The sequence below is a fragment of the Pempheris klunzingeri genome, chromosome 18, assembly GCF_042242105.1.
Source record: "Pempheris klunzingeri isolate RE-2024b chromosome 18, fPemKlu1.hap1, whole genome shotgun sequence".
Classification (NCBI taxonomy): Eukaryota; Metazoa; Chordata; class Actinopteri; order Acropomatiformes; family Pempheridae; genus Pempheris; species Pempheris klunzingeri.
This window is the reverse complement of record NC_092029.1, coordinates 10,708,582-10,721,975: the sequence shown is the minus strand read 5'-3', so window position 1 is coordinate 10,721,975 and position 13,394 is coordinate 10,708,582. Positions and strand designations below refer to the sequence as shown.

The following is a 13,394-nucleotide window of genomic DNA, read 5'->3' as shown; positions in this document are numbered from 1 at the left end:
GAGTTGAAATGGTGGTGCAGGTTGGGATTTCTATTCAGCAGCATTTACTGACCACTAGGTGGAGCCACATGTCTGTTTTTGTACATCAGAAACACACAAAACGAGCTTCCATCCTTTCCTCAAAGTCCACTTATTCATATCACTGCTGGTAATAAATAACTGTTTGACCCAAAGTAAATGCTGCATAAGAATTCAGTCAAGTTTGTGTACTTAATGAGTAAATCCAAAAACACTCAACTGTTTTCTCCCATTTATTATCATCAGGTCATTGTACAATGGAAGGCAATATTTAAATTATAAAAGTCCAATGTTTGTGTTTGACACTGGATGGGTTCACACAGCAGACAGAGGACACATTAAAATCAAATGTTTCACGTCTTCCTGTGATGTGGTCTGCAAGGACGAAAACATCACAGGAGGATCGCAAAGCTTTCAAAATCAGGGTTGAATTTCTTTTCTTTTTCTTTGTGTGGGCTGTGTAAATCCTGCCAGTGCACAGAAAACATATTTCATCTACTCAATAAAAACTTAAAAGGAGGGTACTCCCTTCAGAGGGGAAAACGAGTGTATTGCTTCGATTGGGTATGGTTTTAATAGCATTTAGCATAGTAATCATGAATTTATATGTGCATGAGTATCAAGCACGCAACCTTTTATATATATAGATATATGTAATCTATGACATGAGTGTCCACACTTGTTGAGAAATTGCAGATTAGGCCCAGGCCTTTGACAGTACCCACTCAACAATTAAAATCAACAGAGTTAAGGCCAGCTCTTAACAGGAAAAAGTTCAAATAAAACATACAGTGATCAGATGTATAAATGCTGCACATCAATAAAGATGACTAGAAAAACCTGCGTCACTTGCTGTCGGAACCACGTTTGTCCAACAACGCAGCGTCTCGGTCTCGGTCCGGTGGTTCTGACTGCAAGAGAACAGCAGCGTCAGGATGAGGTTCGAGCTCAGTCTTTCTCCAAAAATGATCTCTTTGACAAGTCGGGCGTGTGAAAGCAGCCTCTCTCAATCTATGAAATCAGTCCGTACAAAATGGCCCCTTGTGTTTTTTTTTTTTTTTAATGAAATCATCTTCCTGTTTGGATCGGGCATCAAGCCCTGAAGGAGTCTTCGAGCTGCACATCTCACTCTGTGCATAGATTCTGACGTACGAACGCGGCACAGTACGGTTCCCATCAAACAACCGTGAGCATCTCTCACACCTGGAGGGAAACTTTTCTCCAGCTGGAGGGGAAAACATCCTGCTCCTGCACGACGACGTCTTAAAACATCTGACAAAACTGAACCTCCAGCGGGAATCATCTGATTTGGTCTTTAATAACAACTTTTGGCTTCTGCTCCATTTAACATCAAAATGTCAGAGGATGAGAGGTCTGAACATGTTGTGCTCTGTCTGTCTGTGTGTGTGTGGGCTCTGCAGCGATGAAGCTGGGTGGGCATGGAGGAGGGTTCAGAGGAATGTGCGTGTCAGTTTGACCCAGAGGGAAACTAATGATGAGCAGGGAGGGTCGCTGGGCAAGAGAAACAAGATGGTGACCTCAACCCCGCTTAGAAGTTGAGCTTTGTGACCGGTCGCTCTCTGCTCGAGTCCGTGGTCTGGCTGTTGATGCGCTTGCGGTTGCGTTTCATCTTGGATAGGTCTTTGTCGAAGACTTCGCCAGATCGCAGCGCTGACACCAAGTCGTCAAACTCGCCGCCGTCATCCTCGCCGTTTGCCTTGGCCTTCCGGGCCTTCCGCTCCCTCTCGCGCTGCTCTTTCAGCTGGAGACACAAATGTAAAATATTGTGTTTAAGAAAAGAATTTCCACTGAATTTATTTAAGTTTGCATTTAAGCAAAGGTTTGTTTTCTTAGTTATGAATTCATCTGTAAAAAGATGATTGCACTCTTTAGCTTTCAGACATGATGTAGTCTTGCCTCGACACAACATGATTATGCACTAAAAGTGTTTTATAATGTGGTTCCTTTGTCAAGGGCGATAGGGAAAAGGGGAACAGTCGCATACCTGGGCTTCCATTTTGGCCCTGCGCTCCTCCTCCTCTTTGCGTTTTCGCATGTTCTCGTTCTCCTGCTGAGCCTCAGTGAACGACTGCAGGAACTGGTCAAAGATGCCAAAGAACTCATCTGGCTGCATCTTACTGGCATCCTCACCGAAGTGCTTTACTGCCCTCAGGAACTGTGGGACCAAAGAGAAGGGGGCACACAGGGAGGGGCACGCGGGATTAGATTTACAGTGGGACACAGTGGAACCGTGTTTTACTCCATCTTTGACTGTTTTACAGGAGACTCATTAGGTCTCAGCTCTTTGAAATCAGAGCAGGGTACCAGGAGTCGGGCTTTGAAGCCCATGTTAACCCAGATCTGACCAGCTACTGATTACAGCTGAGGCCGGAGACTGGAGCCAAAGCCCAAATTAAGGCAACGTGTTTGTTGAGTATTTTTCACAGCATGTTAAAAAAGGAGAACATCCAGATGTGAGATCATGCTGAGACCATATAGCTTCTGTGATGTGTATATTAACGGCAGCTCTGTTCATCACACGCAAACTCTATCAGGAGGAGCAAAGATGCATTTAACTTCATTACCTTTTTTGTTCCCTAATGTGTAAGTGCACTCAAATGCCTTTACTTCCTCACAACGGGAATCAATGGGACATTATTTCTGTGACAAAAATGTCCTCTTGGTAGTCTTTATTATATGCACACATACACACAAGTTGCAGGGAGCTTTTTAAAGGATCAGCATGGTCTCCGTGTCCCAACCATCAGTCCAGAGGACCACTGTAAATATTTAACACTGTAAATGATTCACAGAAACTGAAATGGTTGCCATGTGACCAGCTGAGCACTTGGTTTAATGTAGCACACGCTGTGGGGCGAAAAACACGATCAAGATGAAAACTCTTCCCACCCTGCACCAATAAATGTGGACAGACACATAAATTTAACTTCAGGGTGTCATGGTCTCCCTGGAAAGGTGAATATGCTCAGGTTCCTAGTAGTAAAAAGCCACATTTCCCTTGAGGAGGCGGCAAAATCCACATTTGTTTCTTCTTTTGCTTCAGCCTCAACGAGACCATAATGGTGTAAAATAATATCGAACCCTCCGCTCCTGGTTCCTCTATTGACCTGCACACATGGGAACAAGCAGGCTGACCAATAAAACGTCCACAGGGCTGCAGCAGGAAGCCGAATCGCCTCACTCCTGCTGTTAGCTTTCCTACAAAGGTGACTGATGAGGTCAATAAGGCATGTAGAGACAGCTGCGCGGAGAGGAAATGGGAAGTAAGCTCTCAGCATCTGTGTGTACAAGTGACAGTGGTGCCGTCCGATCTGCTGAGAGCACACAGACACAACGACTTACCAGCTCCTTGGCCTCAGTGAGCGAGTCCTCCACGTCGGAGAAGCTGAAGCTGGCCACGGTGATGAACTGACTCACCACCGACACGAACTTGTCGCCCAGCTCCTGCGGTCTCTTCTTCTGGTATTCCAGCTCCTGCAAGTGAACGTTATCCAGGAGAGGAAATTGAGGGGAAGATGAAAAGAGAGCTACACCAGACCTGTGCTGCACATTGTATCGCCAACACATAACATGTATTATCTCATAGATGTTTGTGACTCACGCTCTCCACGCTTTTCAAACCGCTGCGCAGGTTGCCGATATCTTTTTCCATCTCAGTCATGCTGCAGAAAAGCAAAAGTGATGGTTTGACACAAAATGCAGAGAGTGGACTTCAAGCAAACAGGAGAGAGAAGCAGTTGTAAGTCAGGCAGCAGGCTTTTCACAGATCCACCTACTTGACTTTGGCTGCCTCGGAGACACTCCGCAGGTCCTCCTGGAACATCAGGACTTTGGGGTATTTTTTCTCCAGGATGGTGATAAGGTAGTGGAGGAGGGTGATGTTCCTGCAAACACAGAGATGTACAGACACACTGAGCTGGGCCAACCTTCAGGACAGTGAATGTGGCAAATGTGCAATATTTTGCTTTTATTACGTAGACTCAGATGTAATAACCAGTTGGAGTTTAATCTATATCACATCCCCTGCTCCAGATGGGACTTTTATTTATTTAATGCGGTTCTTTGTCTTATTGCCTACAAGTTTTCATGTTACAACTGAAAAATTACTTACTTGTCAATACTTGATTTGGTGTCAGCGATCTTGTTCAGCGAAGACACCTTGAAGCCGTAAGCGTTCCCCCTCTGACCCTTGTTCATGAAGTTTCCAAAGGCCAGCACCACCTCCAAAAGCTGCTTCAGGTTTCTGCTGTGTAAAATCTCCTTGGACGCCCTGGTCAGAGCTGGGACACGAAAACACAAAGAAAATAAATGCGTTTAGATAATTAAAGGTGCCTGATGTAGCTGGCACATCATTGCCTTGGCAAATATTAAAAAGTAAAAATAGAAAACATTACACATTTAGAGGATATGAGAGAAAGACAATGATTTTCTTATTTTAAATAGATCACCTTTCATTGTAAAAATAAATAGAATACAAATAAAATATATTTTTTTCCCTTAAAAAAAAAAACACCAAAAAAAACTAAGACTTTTCTCACCTTCAACTTTGGGTTTGATCTCAGCTATCCTCTCTGCAAACTTCTTCTTGAAGTATAAAGCCTGCAGCCTCTGCTGGTAGTGGTTTATTCTGGACAGGGGTGGAAAATTCGTGTCAGAGGAGAACAAAAATAGATAAAACTAAGAAATTATGAACCAGGAAATCCTCAAATTTAGACAAAAGCCACAAACTTGGATGTTGTGCTCGAGCAAAATGAAGCAAGCCGCCTGTGTGATGATTAAATGGCACATAAAAAGTTGTACTTGAGGTAATGAGTTTTTCTCTGTCAGCTTATAAATCACTGACTCTGCAGCTAATGAATGCCACACTGATATCTGTCCTCTTGTCCATTCTGTACTCTGAGTGAACTCGAATGACAAAAAAACCTACAATAAACTATTAGAAATAACACAAAAAACTAGTTTTGTAGCTCTGCATTGAACTGACACGTCATCGTCACTGTGCCGTAGGTATGAAATTACTTTAGTTGTGACTTTCTCTACTAAACTGCAACACAAATGCTGTTTTTACATTACAAACTCAATTTATCCATCAACACAATTTAGAGAGAGAATGAGTCACACAGGCGGCTATTGTCTCCGGCTCAGTAGAGGACCATGTGTCATTTAGTTTATCTGCTCTGAGAGGAAACAATGGCTATTGTTTGTCAGCCGAGCGCTGTACTGACCTGAAGCTGTCAGGTCTAAGGTTGGTACCTGTTTAATTCAGAAATAAAAAGGCAACACGTGAGAAAGAAAAACCTTCGTACCTGCTCATCTCATAGAGGAAGCGGTCGGGCTTTGCCATTCGGTCGAGCTCATGTTTGTGCTCCTCCAGAAGATCCACATCGCTCTTCTCTGGGACAAACTTAAGCAGCTGGAGACGCAAGAAAAGACTAATTTAAAGCATTTAAAGCTCATTCGTCTGTATTGATTCATCAGTTTTAGAGAGCGAGAGGACTTATCAAGCTAATTTTAGCTAATACTGGTAGATGAACAGAACTGAACCACAGGACACAATCTGTGTCACACATTTTTGTAAAGGTTCCAACATAACGTACTCACTTACTTCACACTACAGAGAATAGAAAACGTCCATAAACTCAATGAAAGCACATTCTGCAAGTGCTGCTGTCATAACACACAAAAAACAGGCTAGTAGTAACCTGCTTACTTTGTTATTACAATACACTGCTTTTGTGCGTGTGTGTTGGAGCAGTAATGGCACAGCAACAGCACAAATGTTTCTTTAACTTTAAAATCAAATCTAGTCAAATCTTCAGAGGTATTAAACAACCTATATAGACTTCTAGAGGCTACTTTGTCTTAGTTTCCATTTCAGTTTAATTGTTGTTAGTAATATTATTTTGAATATGATGATTTATCACTTCTCTTCCTGCTGACCAGCTTTCACAGATACTTTCCATTAAAAACCTGGTTACCTGCAGACTTGGCCTTCTTGTTTCTCTAACCACCTACCACAATTATAGTAACCAGGTTTCTGGGTTACATGACTTTAAAGAAATCAGCATACAGGAGAAAGCTGACTGTAACTTGGTGTATGTAGGAAGCCTGATGATGTACCTGCTCCAGCATGTCTTTGGGAAGGTCCTCCTGTTCATCCATGGTTAGAATGGCTCTCTTAATCTCCTCATTTGAGAGCTTCAGCCTGCAGCACACAACAGATGAGTAGAGTAGAAAAAAAACCCAACCTTTGACGTGTTGGTAAGCGTTACCATGCTGGAAAAAAACTTACCGCGAGAGGAGGATGTTGCAGTTTTGAGCTCGACGGCCATCAATGACTGACAGCTCCTTGACTTTTTTAGAGCTCAGCGTGTCGTCCTCTGCCTCTTTCTGTGAGCAAAGTGAGGACGAGGTTAGAGTGCAACGGGCTGTTTTTAAGGTGTACAAATCAGGTTTAGTCACAGCCACCCACAGACACACAACGTGAACAGTGAAGATGACACATGCCCCAAAACCCCAAACAAGAGAAAATACACTGGCTTTGAAAACAGTCACACAGGGAGGTCGTGAAATTCACGAGTTCATGCAAACATGACAAACAAGTAAAGGCAGCTGACTCTGAACAAACAGCTTCATATTCTGTTGGACACACATTAAGTAAGAAGATGTAGCTGACAGTACGACAGGACACAAAGTATAACACATAAACAAAGTCTGATTGAATCCAGGAGGAGCGACATAAATTGCAGACTGTACATCTACTGTACTGTAAGAGCACTCACCTGTTTGCTGTTATTGATCATAAAGAAGTCCTAAAATGCAGGCAAGAAGCAGGGAAGATGTAAGCACTCATTAGAATAAGTAAAGCAGTTATGTGATTGCAGCCCATAAAAACAAACAGCAAAATGAATCAAAGCTCATTCAGCACTTAGATGACGATGGATCCATCAGTAATGAAGTGAGCAGCAGTGAGACGTGAGTGGTTGTTCAGTTGATCAGTGCGTGCTTATAGTTCACATGCTGTGCACATAAGACATCGATCTGTCGAGTGTGTCTGGTTTTTGTTTAAATTAATCAGGCCGACACTGAGGATCTTAGTGAAAGCTGTCTTTGTCTTTTTTCACATGTTATTATGTGTGTTGTGTGCTTAAGGTCATGGTCTGAGCTGGAACAAAAGAGCCTATTTTCATCTTGAACTTTTAAAATGCATGCTCATTCCCGTCAGTACAACTAATAAGGACTCTAGTGATTGCAAACTAAAGCCACAAGAAGAAAATAGCACTTTCTGAGCAGTTTACTCATGCATTTTCAATCACATTTGGCAAAATGATCAAAACCACAAACAGAAATAGTAAAAAAAAAGAAAAGCAGAATTCCAATCAAAGGTAAGAAGGAATTTTAAGATGATTCAAGCATGAAAGTTGTGCATCCAATAAATCTCCAAATCTATCTCCTGCTTATTTTTTTCTTTTTTACTCCAGACCAACTTGCTTTTTGGAAATTATCTGACCTTTCCGGTCTCTCTTCTCTTTGCTTGAGAAATCCAAAGTTGCAAAACAGGAGAAATTTCAGGAAATGCAACCCGGCCGAGCGCTCAGCCCCCATCCCGACCCACGAGCTACCCCCCGGCTCTCTCTGACACAAGACAGTGACATCTGCTGAGTTGGCGAGATGAACTTCATCATCCTCAGTACCTGCTGTCTCTGATAGGCTGAGAAGGTCTTTTCAATGTCATCCAGATCCAGGATTTTGAAAACCTTGCCATCGTCCATGTCCATCCACACAGTGCCCTCCAGTTTATTCTGAACAGAGAATAAAGAGACATTTAAATCTCATGTCTTAACACATAATGTCGATATATTGATGTGTTTTTGTGTCTCAACTGTTCTCACCTCAGCCAGCTTGGACCAGTTGAAGGATTTGAGCGCGTTGGATGGCTGGGGAATGTTCTTCTTCTTCAGGGATGGTCCTAGAGGTGCTCCTGGTGGCGGAGGGATACCTCCGACGGGTGGCCGTCCGGGAGGAGGTGGAGGGCCACCTGGAGGAGGCGGTGGGGGAGGTGGAGGAGGCATCATTCCCCCAGGAGGTGGTGGAGGAGGAGGTGGGCACATACCTGCAAACGCTGGCATGGGTGGAGGAGGCAGAGGACCACCAGGGGGACCGGGGGCGAGAGGAGGGCCTCCAGGAACAACAGCTGCCTGTCTCTGCAGGGAGAGCAGGGAGGTTTAAGATGTACCGTTTCTAATATTACAGGAGAGGACCTGTCACTGTTTATTTTGGTCTTTTCATGAGATTTGATGACTATAACAAAAATATCATCGCCATCCTTCAAACCCTTCGGATGCTTCGTGTCCTAGAGCAGTAGTATCTGATCTGAGGGGATGATTAACGGGAGATTTTTGTTTCTTACAAAATAAATACTGCATATTCTCTCTGTTTCAGGCTTCTAAAGATCCTTCAAGTGAAACAATCTGAAAGAATACTTCAATTCTGTGGTTGATTTTCTCACTAAGGCCATAACCTGTGACGAGGGGTTGCTTTAAGGGGTCACAACCAAAATGTGTGGGAACCACTGGTGTTACTATTTCAGACAACATACAGTAGCACACAACAATATGTAATGACATGTGTTAAGTGTTTTTTTGTTTGTTTTTTGGATTCTAGCTTTTCTATTTATCTTAACATCTAACGGGTTGCTTCTAACACTGAAATGATTACAAGCAGCTTTTTTGTGATTGCTCTGGACAACCACTAGTTGTCATTATCCAACATAATATTTAATCAGGTTGTATTTTAATACTGTTATAAAGGGACCCAGTGAACATAAAAGACAACGTACGGTGCTGAGCTCATGCAGTCGGACAGTGAGTTCGGCCACTTGCTGTTTGACATTCTTGTGCTCGGTGCTCTCCTTCTCCAGCTTCTCTTTCATCTTGTTGAGCGTCTGCATCATGTCCTCTTTCTCCTGAGTCTTTGCGTCACATTCGCGCTCCTTCTTCTCAAATTTCTGCTGCAGCTCATGGTGCTCTGTGATGGGAGGTCAATATGTTCATCATACTGGATTTACTAATAACGTGATTCTAATTGGCAGCCACCTTTAATAAACTTACTCTATTTCAGGTAGGTCATTTATGATCATACGAACCTTTTCTCATTTTCTCTGCCTGCTCTTTCCACTGTTTGACCTCGTTTTCATTGACCAGCCTGCAAACAGTATGACACACATAATTAACAGCAGTGTCTACAAGAACAGCTCCACTGAGTGTTTTTCTGAACTTAAACAGGAATCTATTTTTGAGCCAAAACTGTTGAGCCACAGTTTCTAAACAGGAACATTAACATGTTCATGTTCTCCATTCTTCAATCTGGCAGCCAAGTAATGTGTTCCATGTACTCATTCATGTGTCACTCTGATTAGAGGGAATCAAGAGGACTCACATCCGGACAACGTTCTTCACGTTAAAATTCTCCAGTGGTGTGACGTCGGGGTCGTGACCTTTGTCATTCTGCAAGACCATCTGCTGGACGATACGATCCAACAGCAGCCAATACTGCACTGTGTTACCACTCCTCTTGTCTGAGGAGAGAAGGGGAGAAACATTTTCCCATTAGCCTGCTGGCCTGATTTATTTTTTAATTCATTACCTCAGTGATTCAGATAAGTCTTTCCATTAGTATCCCAGAAAGTAATAATTTAAGTAGGACCCACAGTGGCTGTTTGATTGTGTCCAAAATTACACTGATGAGTCAAACAGGCACTATGATTCCAGGTTAGAACAAGGCGGCGCATGTTTGTTACTGATTCGTGAGACTGCATCCACCATGAGGGACAGCATGTCAGAAAACTTCATGCACACAAAGATTCATTACTGTTGGAACGCACCCTGTTATTTCTCTTTAGCAGGGCATTTAGAAAACGTATCCTATAGAAAATGTATCAGGACATCATATAAGTGACACTATTTTATGTCCAAGTACCAACACAGGCTTGCACTGCATTAACTCCCATGCGCAACTGCAACACTCATATTTGTTGCTAAAATGTTAAATACACTCTCGATGCTTCAGGGAAGTAACTGAAGGGCAGGACTAATTAAATAGCCACTTAGAGGGGAAGGTTAGTGTTAAAGAAAAAGGGGCTACTGCAGCTGTTTGGTGGCTCTTTGTTTTCAAGTCAAGTGACGTGGGAAAGCTGGCGAACTGTAATTAGTCTTGAAAATAAATATTAGCCAAATAACAGTCTCTGGATTTGAGTATGTACAGTATTCACTTTGGCTGGGAATGTGCTTATCCAATTTCCGTACTGAGTAATCTGGAAAAAGTCAACATCCTTATCTTTTGGCCAGAAACCAGAAGGCACAGATGTTCTGTGTATTTTGTGGGAGTCATGCTACTGCCTTGTTCAGAGCCACATTATATTTCAAGTTCAATTCGCCAGTGTCTTTTAATCACAATTTACAGCATAAAAGATTCTGTATTTCTGTGTGACAGTAACATGTTCAGTCAGAGATCATTTAAAGAAACACTCACGTGGCATGAGGAGGCAGTGATGCAGGACAGACATAAAGTGCGGGTATGCATCAGTGTGGTTCATTTTCTTGCGGATGAGATCAAAAACTTGGGTGGCACTTTTGGTGTCTATATGTACCTGGAGGAGAGGTAAAAACAACAGCCGCATGAATATCTCCTGTAAAATATTTTACAGTCACAATGCGGGAAGAAGAAATTGTCTTGTTCTTCCCTTACCGACTCAAAACGTTTTGATAAAGCCAGCTCATCCTCGTTCCGCAGCATCTCAAAGTAGTCTAAATGCCTGAGTGTGAGAGGAAAACAGTGGATTAGAGAGCCAGTCTGATGCACTTTCATACTTTATTTAGAAAGATCAAACACACGGTCAAACCCATTATCTCTTGGACGGTAAAACCTCTGTTGTTTTTCCTACTCTTAGACCAAACCAGTCCCTCATTTCTTTGGTTTTCATGTTGTTCGGCTTCTGAACAACCAGCACTGGACACTTTTTGGACTGAGACAGTACAGTACATTTTCTTCTTTTCCATCTCACCTGTCTAATGTGGAGTTTTCATGAGAACGTAGCTTATCAATCACAGGTTGGATCCCCAACATGAGAAACTCATATCGTAGGTGGATACGGAATTCCAAACTTGTCTAGATTTGAAAAACATAATAAACTGTCAGAAAAAAAAAGGATGCAAATTATGTTTTAAATAGTATTTAGAATGAGTGGCCAAGGGACATGATGACCTTCTTGTGTGAAAAGAAGCATAAAAACTGTCTAATGTATATAATTCACCTCTCCAGTGCCTTGACTCAGCACAGCATTTATAAAGGACATGATGGCTGTTTTCAGGTTGACCTCGTCTCTGTACCGCCCCGTACTCCGGTCCAGATCATTTATGAGTGTCTGAGGGACGACAGGTAATTAAAAGCGTTAAATATCTATATATTAAATGACTTTATCTATCTCCAAAAGATTTAAAACCACCGCTGAGAGCTCGACTTGCTCCCACCCACCTGGAACCGCGTTCTCTCGCAGGCGAAGCGTTGGTAGTGCAGCATGGCCTCCAGGATCTTTTTATGCCCACCAGGCACCAGACACACAGCCCCCATGATCTCCAACACTGCCACCTTGGTCTTAATGTTCTCTGTGGCCAGGCTCTGGGCGATGATGTTGATGCTCTCGGAGTGAGAGAGGACGTGGGCTCGGCCCTGCGAGTTGTTCATCAGAGCTTTGATGCAGCCGATCAGAGACGTGTGGATCTGTGACTCTGTGGTCTCATAGTCCATGCTTTTTAGGAAGTTTAGGATGCATGTCAGGCCGTCCAGATCGATAAAACGAGTCACAAACCTGAGATGAGCGCAGGCACAGAGAAATCATCTTAGTTTAGTGGCAACTTTATTTTAGTACTTAAGGGAAGATTCGTTTTAATGAAAATATAACAAAAGCTGCAGTATCACAAACAGTTAAATATGTGTATGTATGTCCACTCGTCCAGTCTCTATTTCCTTGTACAAGCTGAATTGTCTTCAGTAAATGTAATAAGTTACTCAGGACATTTGCTTTTAAAGTGTAGTGAAAAGCTCAGGATCCTGAAATGTCCCCTTCAATGTACATTCAGGTCAGTGAAGAATCTTTAACCAACACCGCAGTGACCTTTACGGGTGTTCAATTCTTAAAGGACTCATTTACATAACGTTGTGAGAGACTGAAGAGAGTGACAGACAAGGTGAGAGGAGGTTAAATGAGAGGAGATGTGATGATTGATGACATTATGTGTAAAGGACAGGGAGGAGATAAGAAAAGCGGGACAGCGCGAGACGACAGAAACATTTGTGCACCTCATTGGCTGCGTCCTCAGAGCCGTCTTCAAGCTCTCTATGGTTTTGTTCCTCTCTTCCTCATCTTCTTTCTCCAGAGCGAGGAGCGTCTTTCTCTGTTCAACAAAACATTACACAGCATAGAGACCTCAATCAGTGTCTGAGCAAAAATTCAAAATCAAATCACAGATAGTTTTAGTTTTTGAGGTCATGTGGAAAATCAACTCCCAGAAGGCAAGATCCCAGATTTAGTTAAGAAGCAAAAAAGCTGATTCTTGGTCTCATTATGAGAAAAACAGATGAGGTCTGTAGGTTAAATTGCAGATACAGTATATGATGGGCCGCATGTGTACAATTATAGTATCATATCCTTTAATTACATTGTTTTCCTGTGTCATAATCACAATCATGTCATTTGTTGGCTTGTGCTTCATTTACACGAAAGTTATTCATATACTTTTTTGTTAAAGATTATTTTGGGGCATTTTATGCTTTTATTTGGTAGAGACGGTGGAAAGAGACAGGAAACACAGAAAAAGGTAACAACAAATGATGCTGCCAGTCGGGAATCAAACTGGACGGCTGCTCAGGGCATTTGCACCCATGTAGTCTGTGCCCTAAACACTCGGCTGTCAGGCCGCCCCAAGGGATGTTTTATTTATTTAGCCCAGAATCACAAATGTGTCTCAGACAGCTTTGATTCGGATAAAAAAAAAAAAAATCTTTAATAAGGAAAAAAAACTCAAGAAGAGCAACAGAGGATGAATCATCCCTCCAGGACTATTTAGTGACATTGTTTAAATCCAAAGTTAAAAATAAAATTAAGTTAATGTTATTACTTACAGCTGCCATTGAATTGAGCTGATCAATGTAGTATTCTGGCCAACTAGTTGCACTTTTGTTTTCTTCTTGTTCCTGAAAAACAGAGAAAAAGAGAGAGTGAGTAAAGCTGTATAGTTATCTAGGAAGACATTGTCATACAGTGATGAGAGAAAACAGAGCATGAGTTAATTAGAAAA

At 42.3% G+C, this 13,394-nt stretch overlaps 1 protein-coding gene across 3 annotated transcripts in view; it reads right to left on the bottom strand.

Annotated features, from left to right (window-relative positions):
- Nucleotides 1-238: 238 nt before the first annotated feature.
- LOC139217513 (disheveled-associated activator of morphogenesis 1-like) overlaps nucleotides 239-13,394 on the bottom strand; it is a 45,346-nt gene continuing 32,190 nt past the window's right edge. For 2 of the 3 annotated variants that reach the window (XM_070848835.1, XM_070848836.1), the window contains exons 4-26: nucleotides 13,219-13,290; nucleotides 12,397-12,491; nucleotides 11,572-11,905; nucleotides 11,351-11,461; nucleotides 11,102-11,205; nucleotides 10,786-10,852; nucleotides 10,570-10,687; nucleotides 9,478-9,616; nucleotides 9,185-9,243; nucleotides 8,879-9,066; nucleotides 7,932-8,243; nucleotides 7,734-7,841; nucleotides 6,822-6,851; nucleotides 6,332-6,429; nucleotides 6,160-6,244; nucleotides 5,346-5,452; nucleotides 4,578-4,666; nucleotides 4,151-4,319; nucleotides 3,816-3,923; nucleotides 3,641-3,701; nucleotides 3,382-3,513; nucleotides 2,024-2,194; nucleotides 239-1,780 (exon numbers count right to left, since the gene is read on the bottom strand). In XM_070848835.1, the coding sequence (XP_070704936.1) occupies nucleotides 1,568-1,780; nucleotides 2,024-2,194; nucleotides 3,382-3,513; nucleotides 3,641-3,701; nucleotides 3,816-3,923; nucleotides 4,151-4,319; nucleotides 4,578-4,666; nucleotides 5,346-5,452; nucleotides 6,160-6,244; nucleotides 6,332-6,429; nucleotides 6,822-6,851; nucleotides 7,734-7,841; nucleotides 7,932-8,243; nucleotides 8,879-9,066; nucleotides 9,185-9,243; nucleotides 9,478-9,616; nucleotides 10,570-10,687; nucleotides 10,786-10,852; nucleotides 11,102-11,205; nucleotides 11,351-11,461; nucleotides 11,572-11,905; nucleotides 12,397-12,491; nucleotides 13,219-13,290 (2,970 nt within the window). In that variant the 3' untranslated portion in view covers nucleotides 239-1,567. The remainder of the gene's footprint in view (nucleotides 1,781-2,023; nucleotides 2,195-3,381; nucleotides 3,514-3,640; nucleotides 3,702-3,815; nucleotides 3,924-4,150; nucleotides 4,320-4,577; nucleotides 4,667-5,345; nucleotides 5,453-6,159; nucleotides 6,245-6,331; nucleotides 6,430-6,821; nucleotides 6,852-7,733; nucleotides 7,842-7,931; nucleotides 8,244-8,878; nucleotides 9,067-9,184; nucleotides 9,244-9,477; nucleotides 9,617-10,569; nucleotides 10,688-10,785; nucleotides 10,853-11,101; nucleotides 11,206-11,350; nucleotides 11,462-11,571; nucleotides 11,906-12,396; nucleotides 12,492-13,218; nucleotides 13,291-13,394) is intronic. The other variant, XM_070848837.1, reaches the window with a different exon arrangement.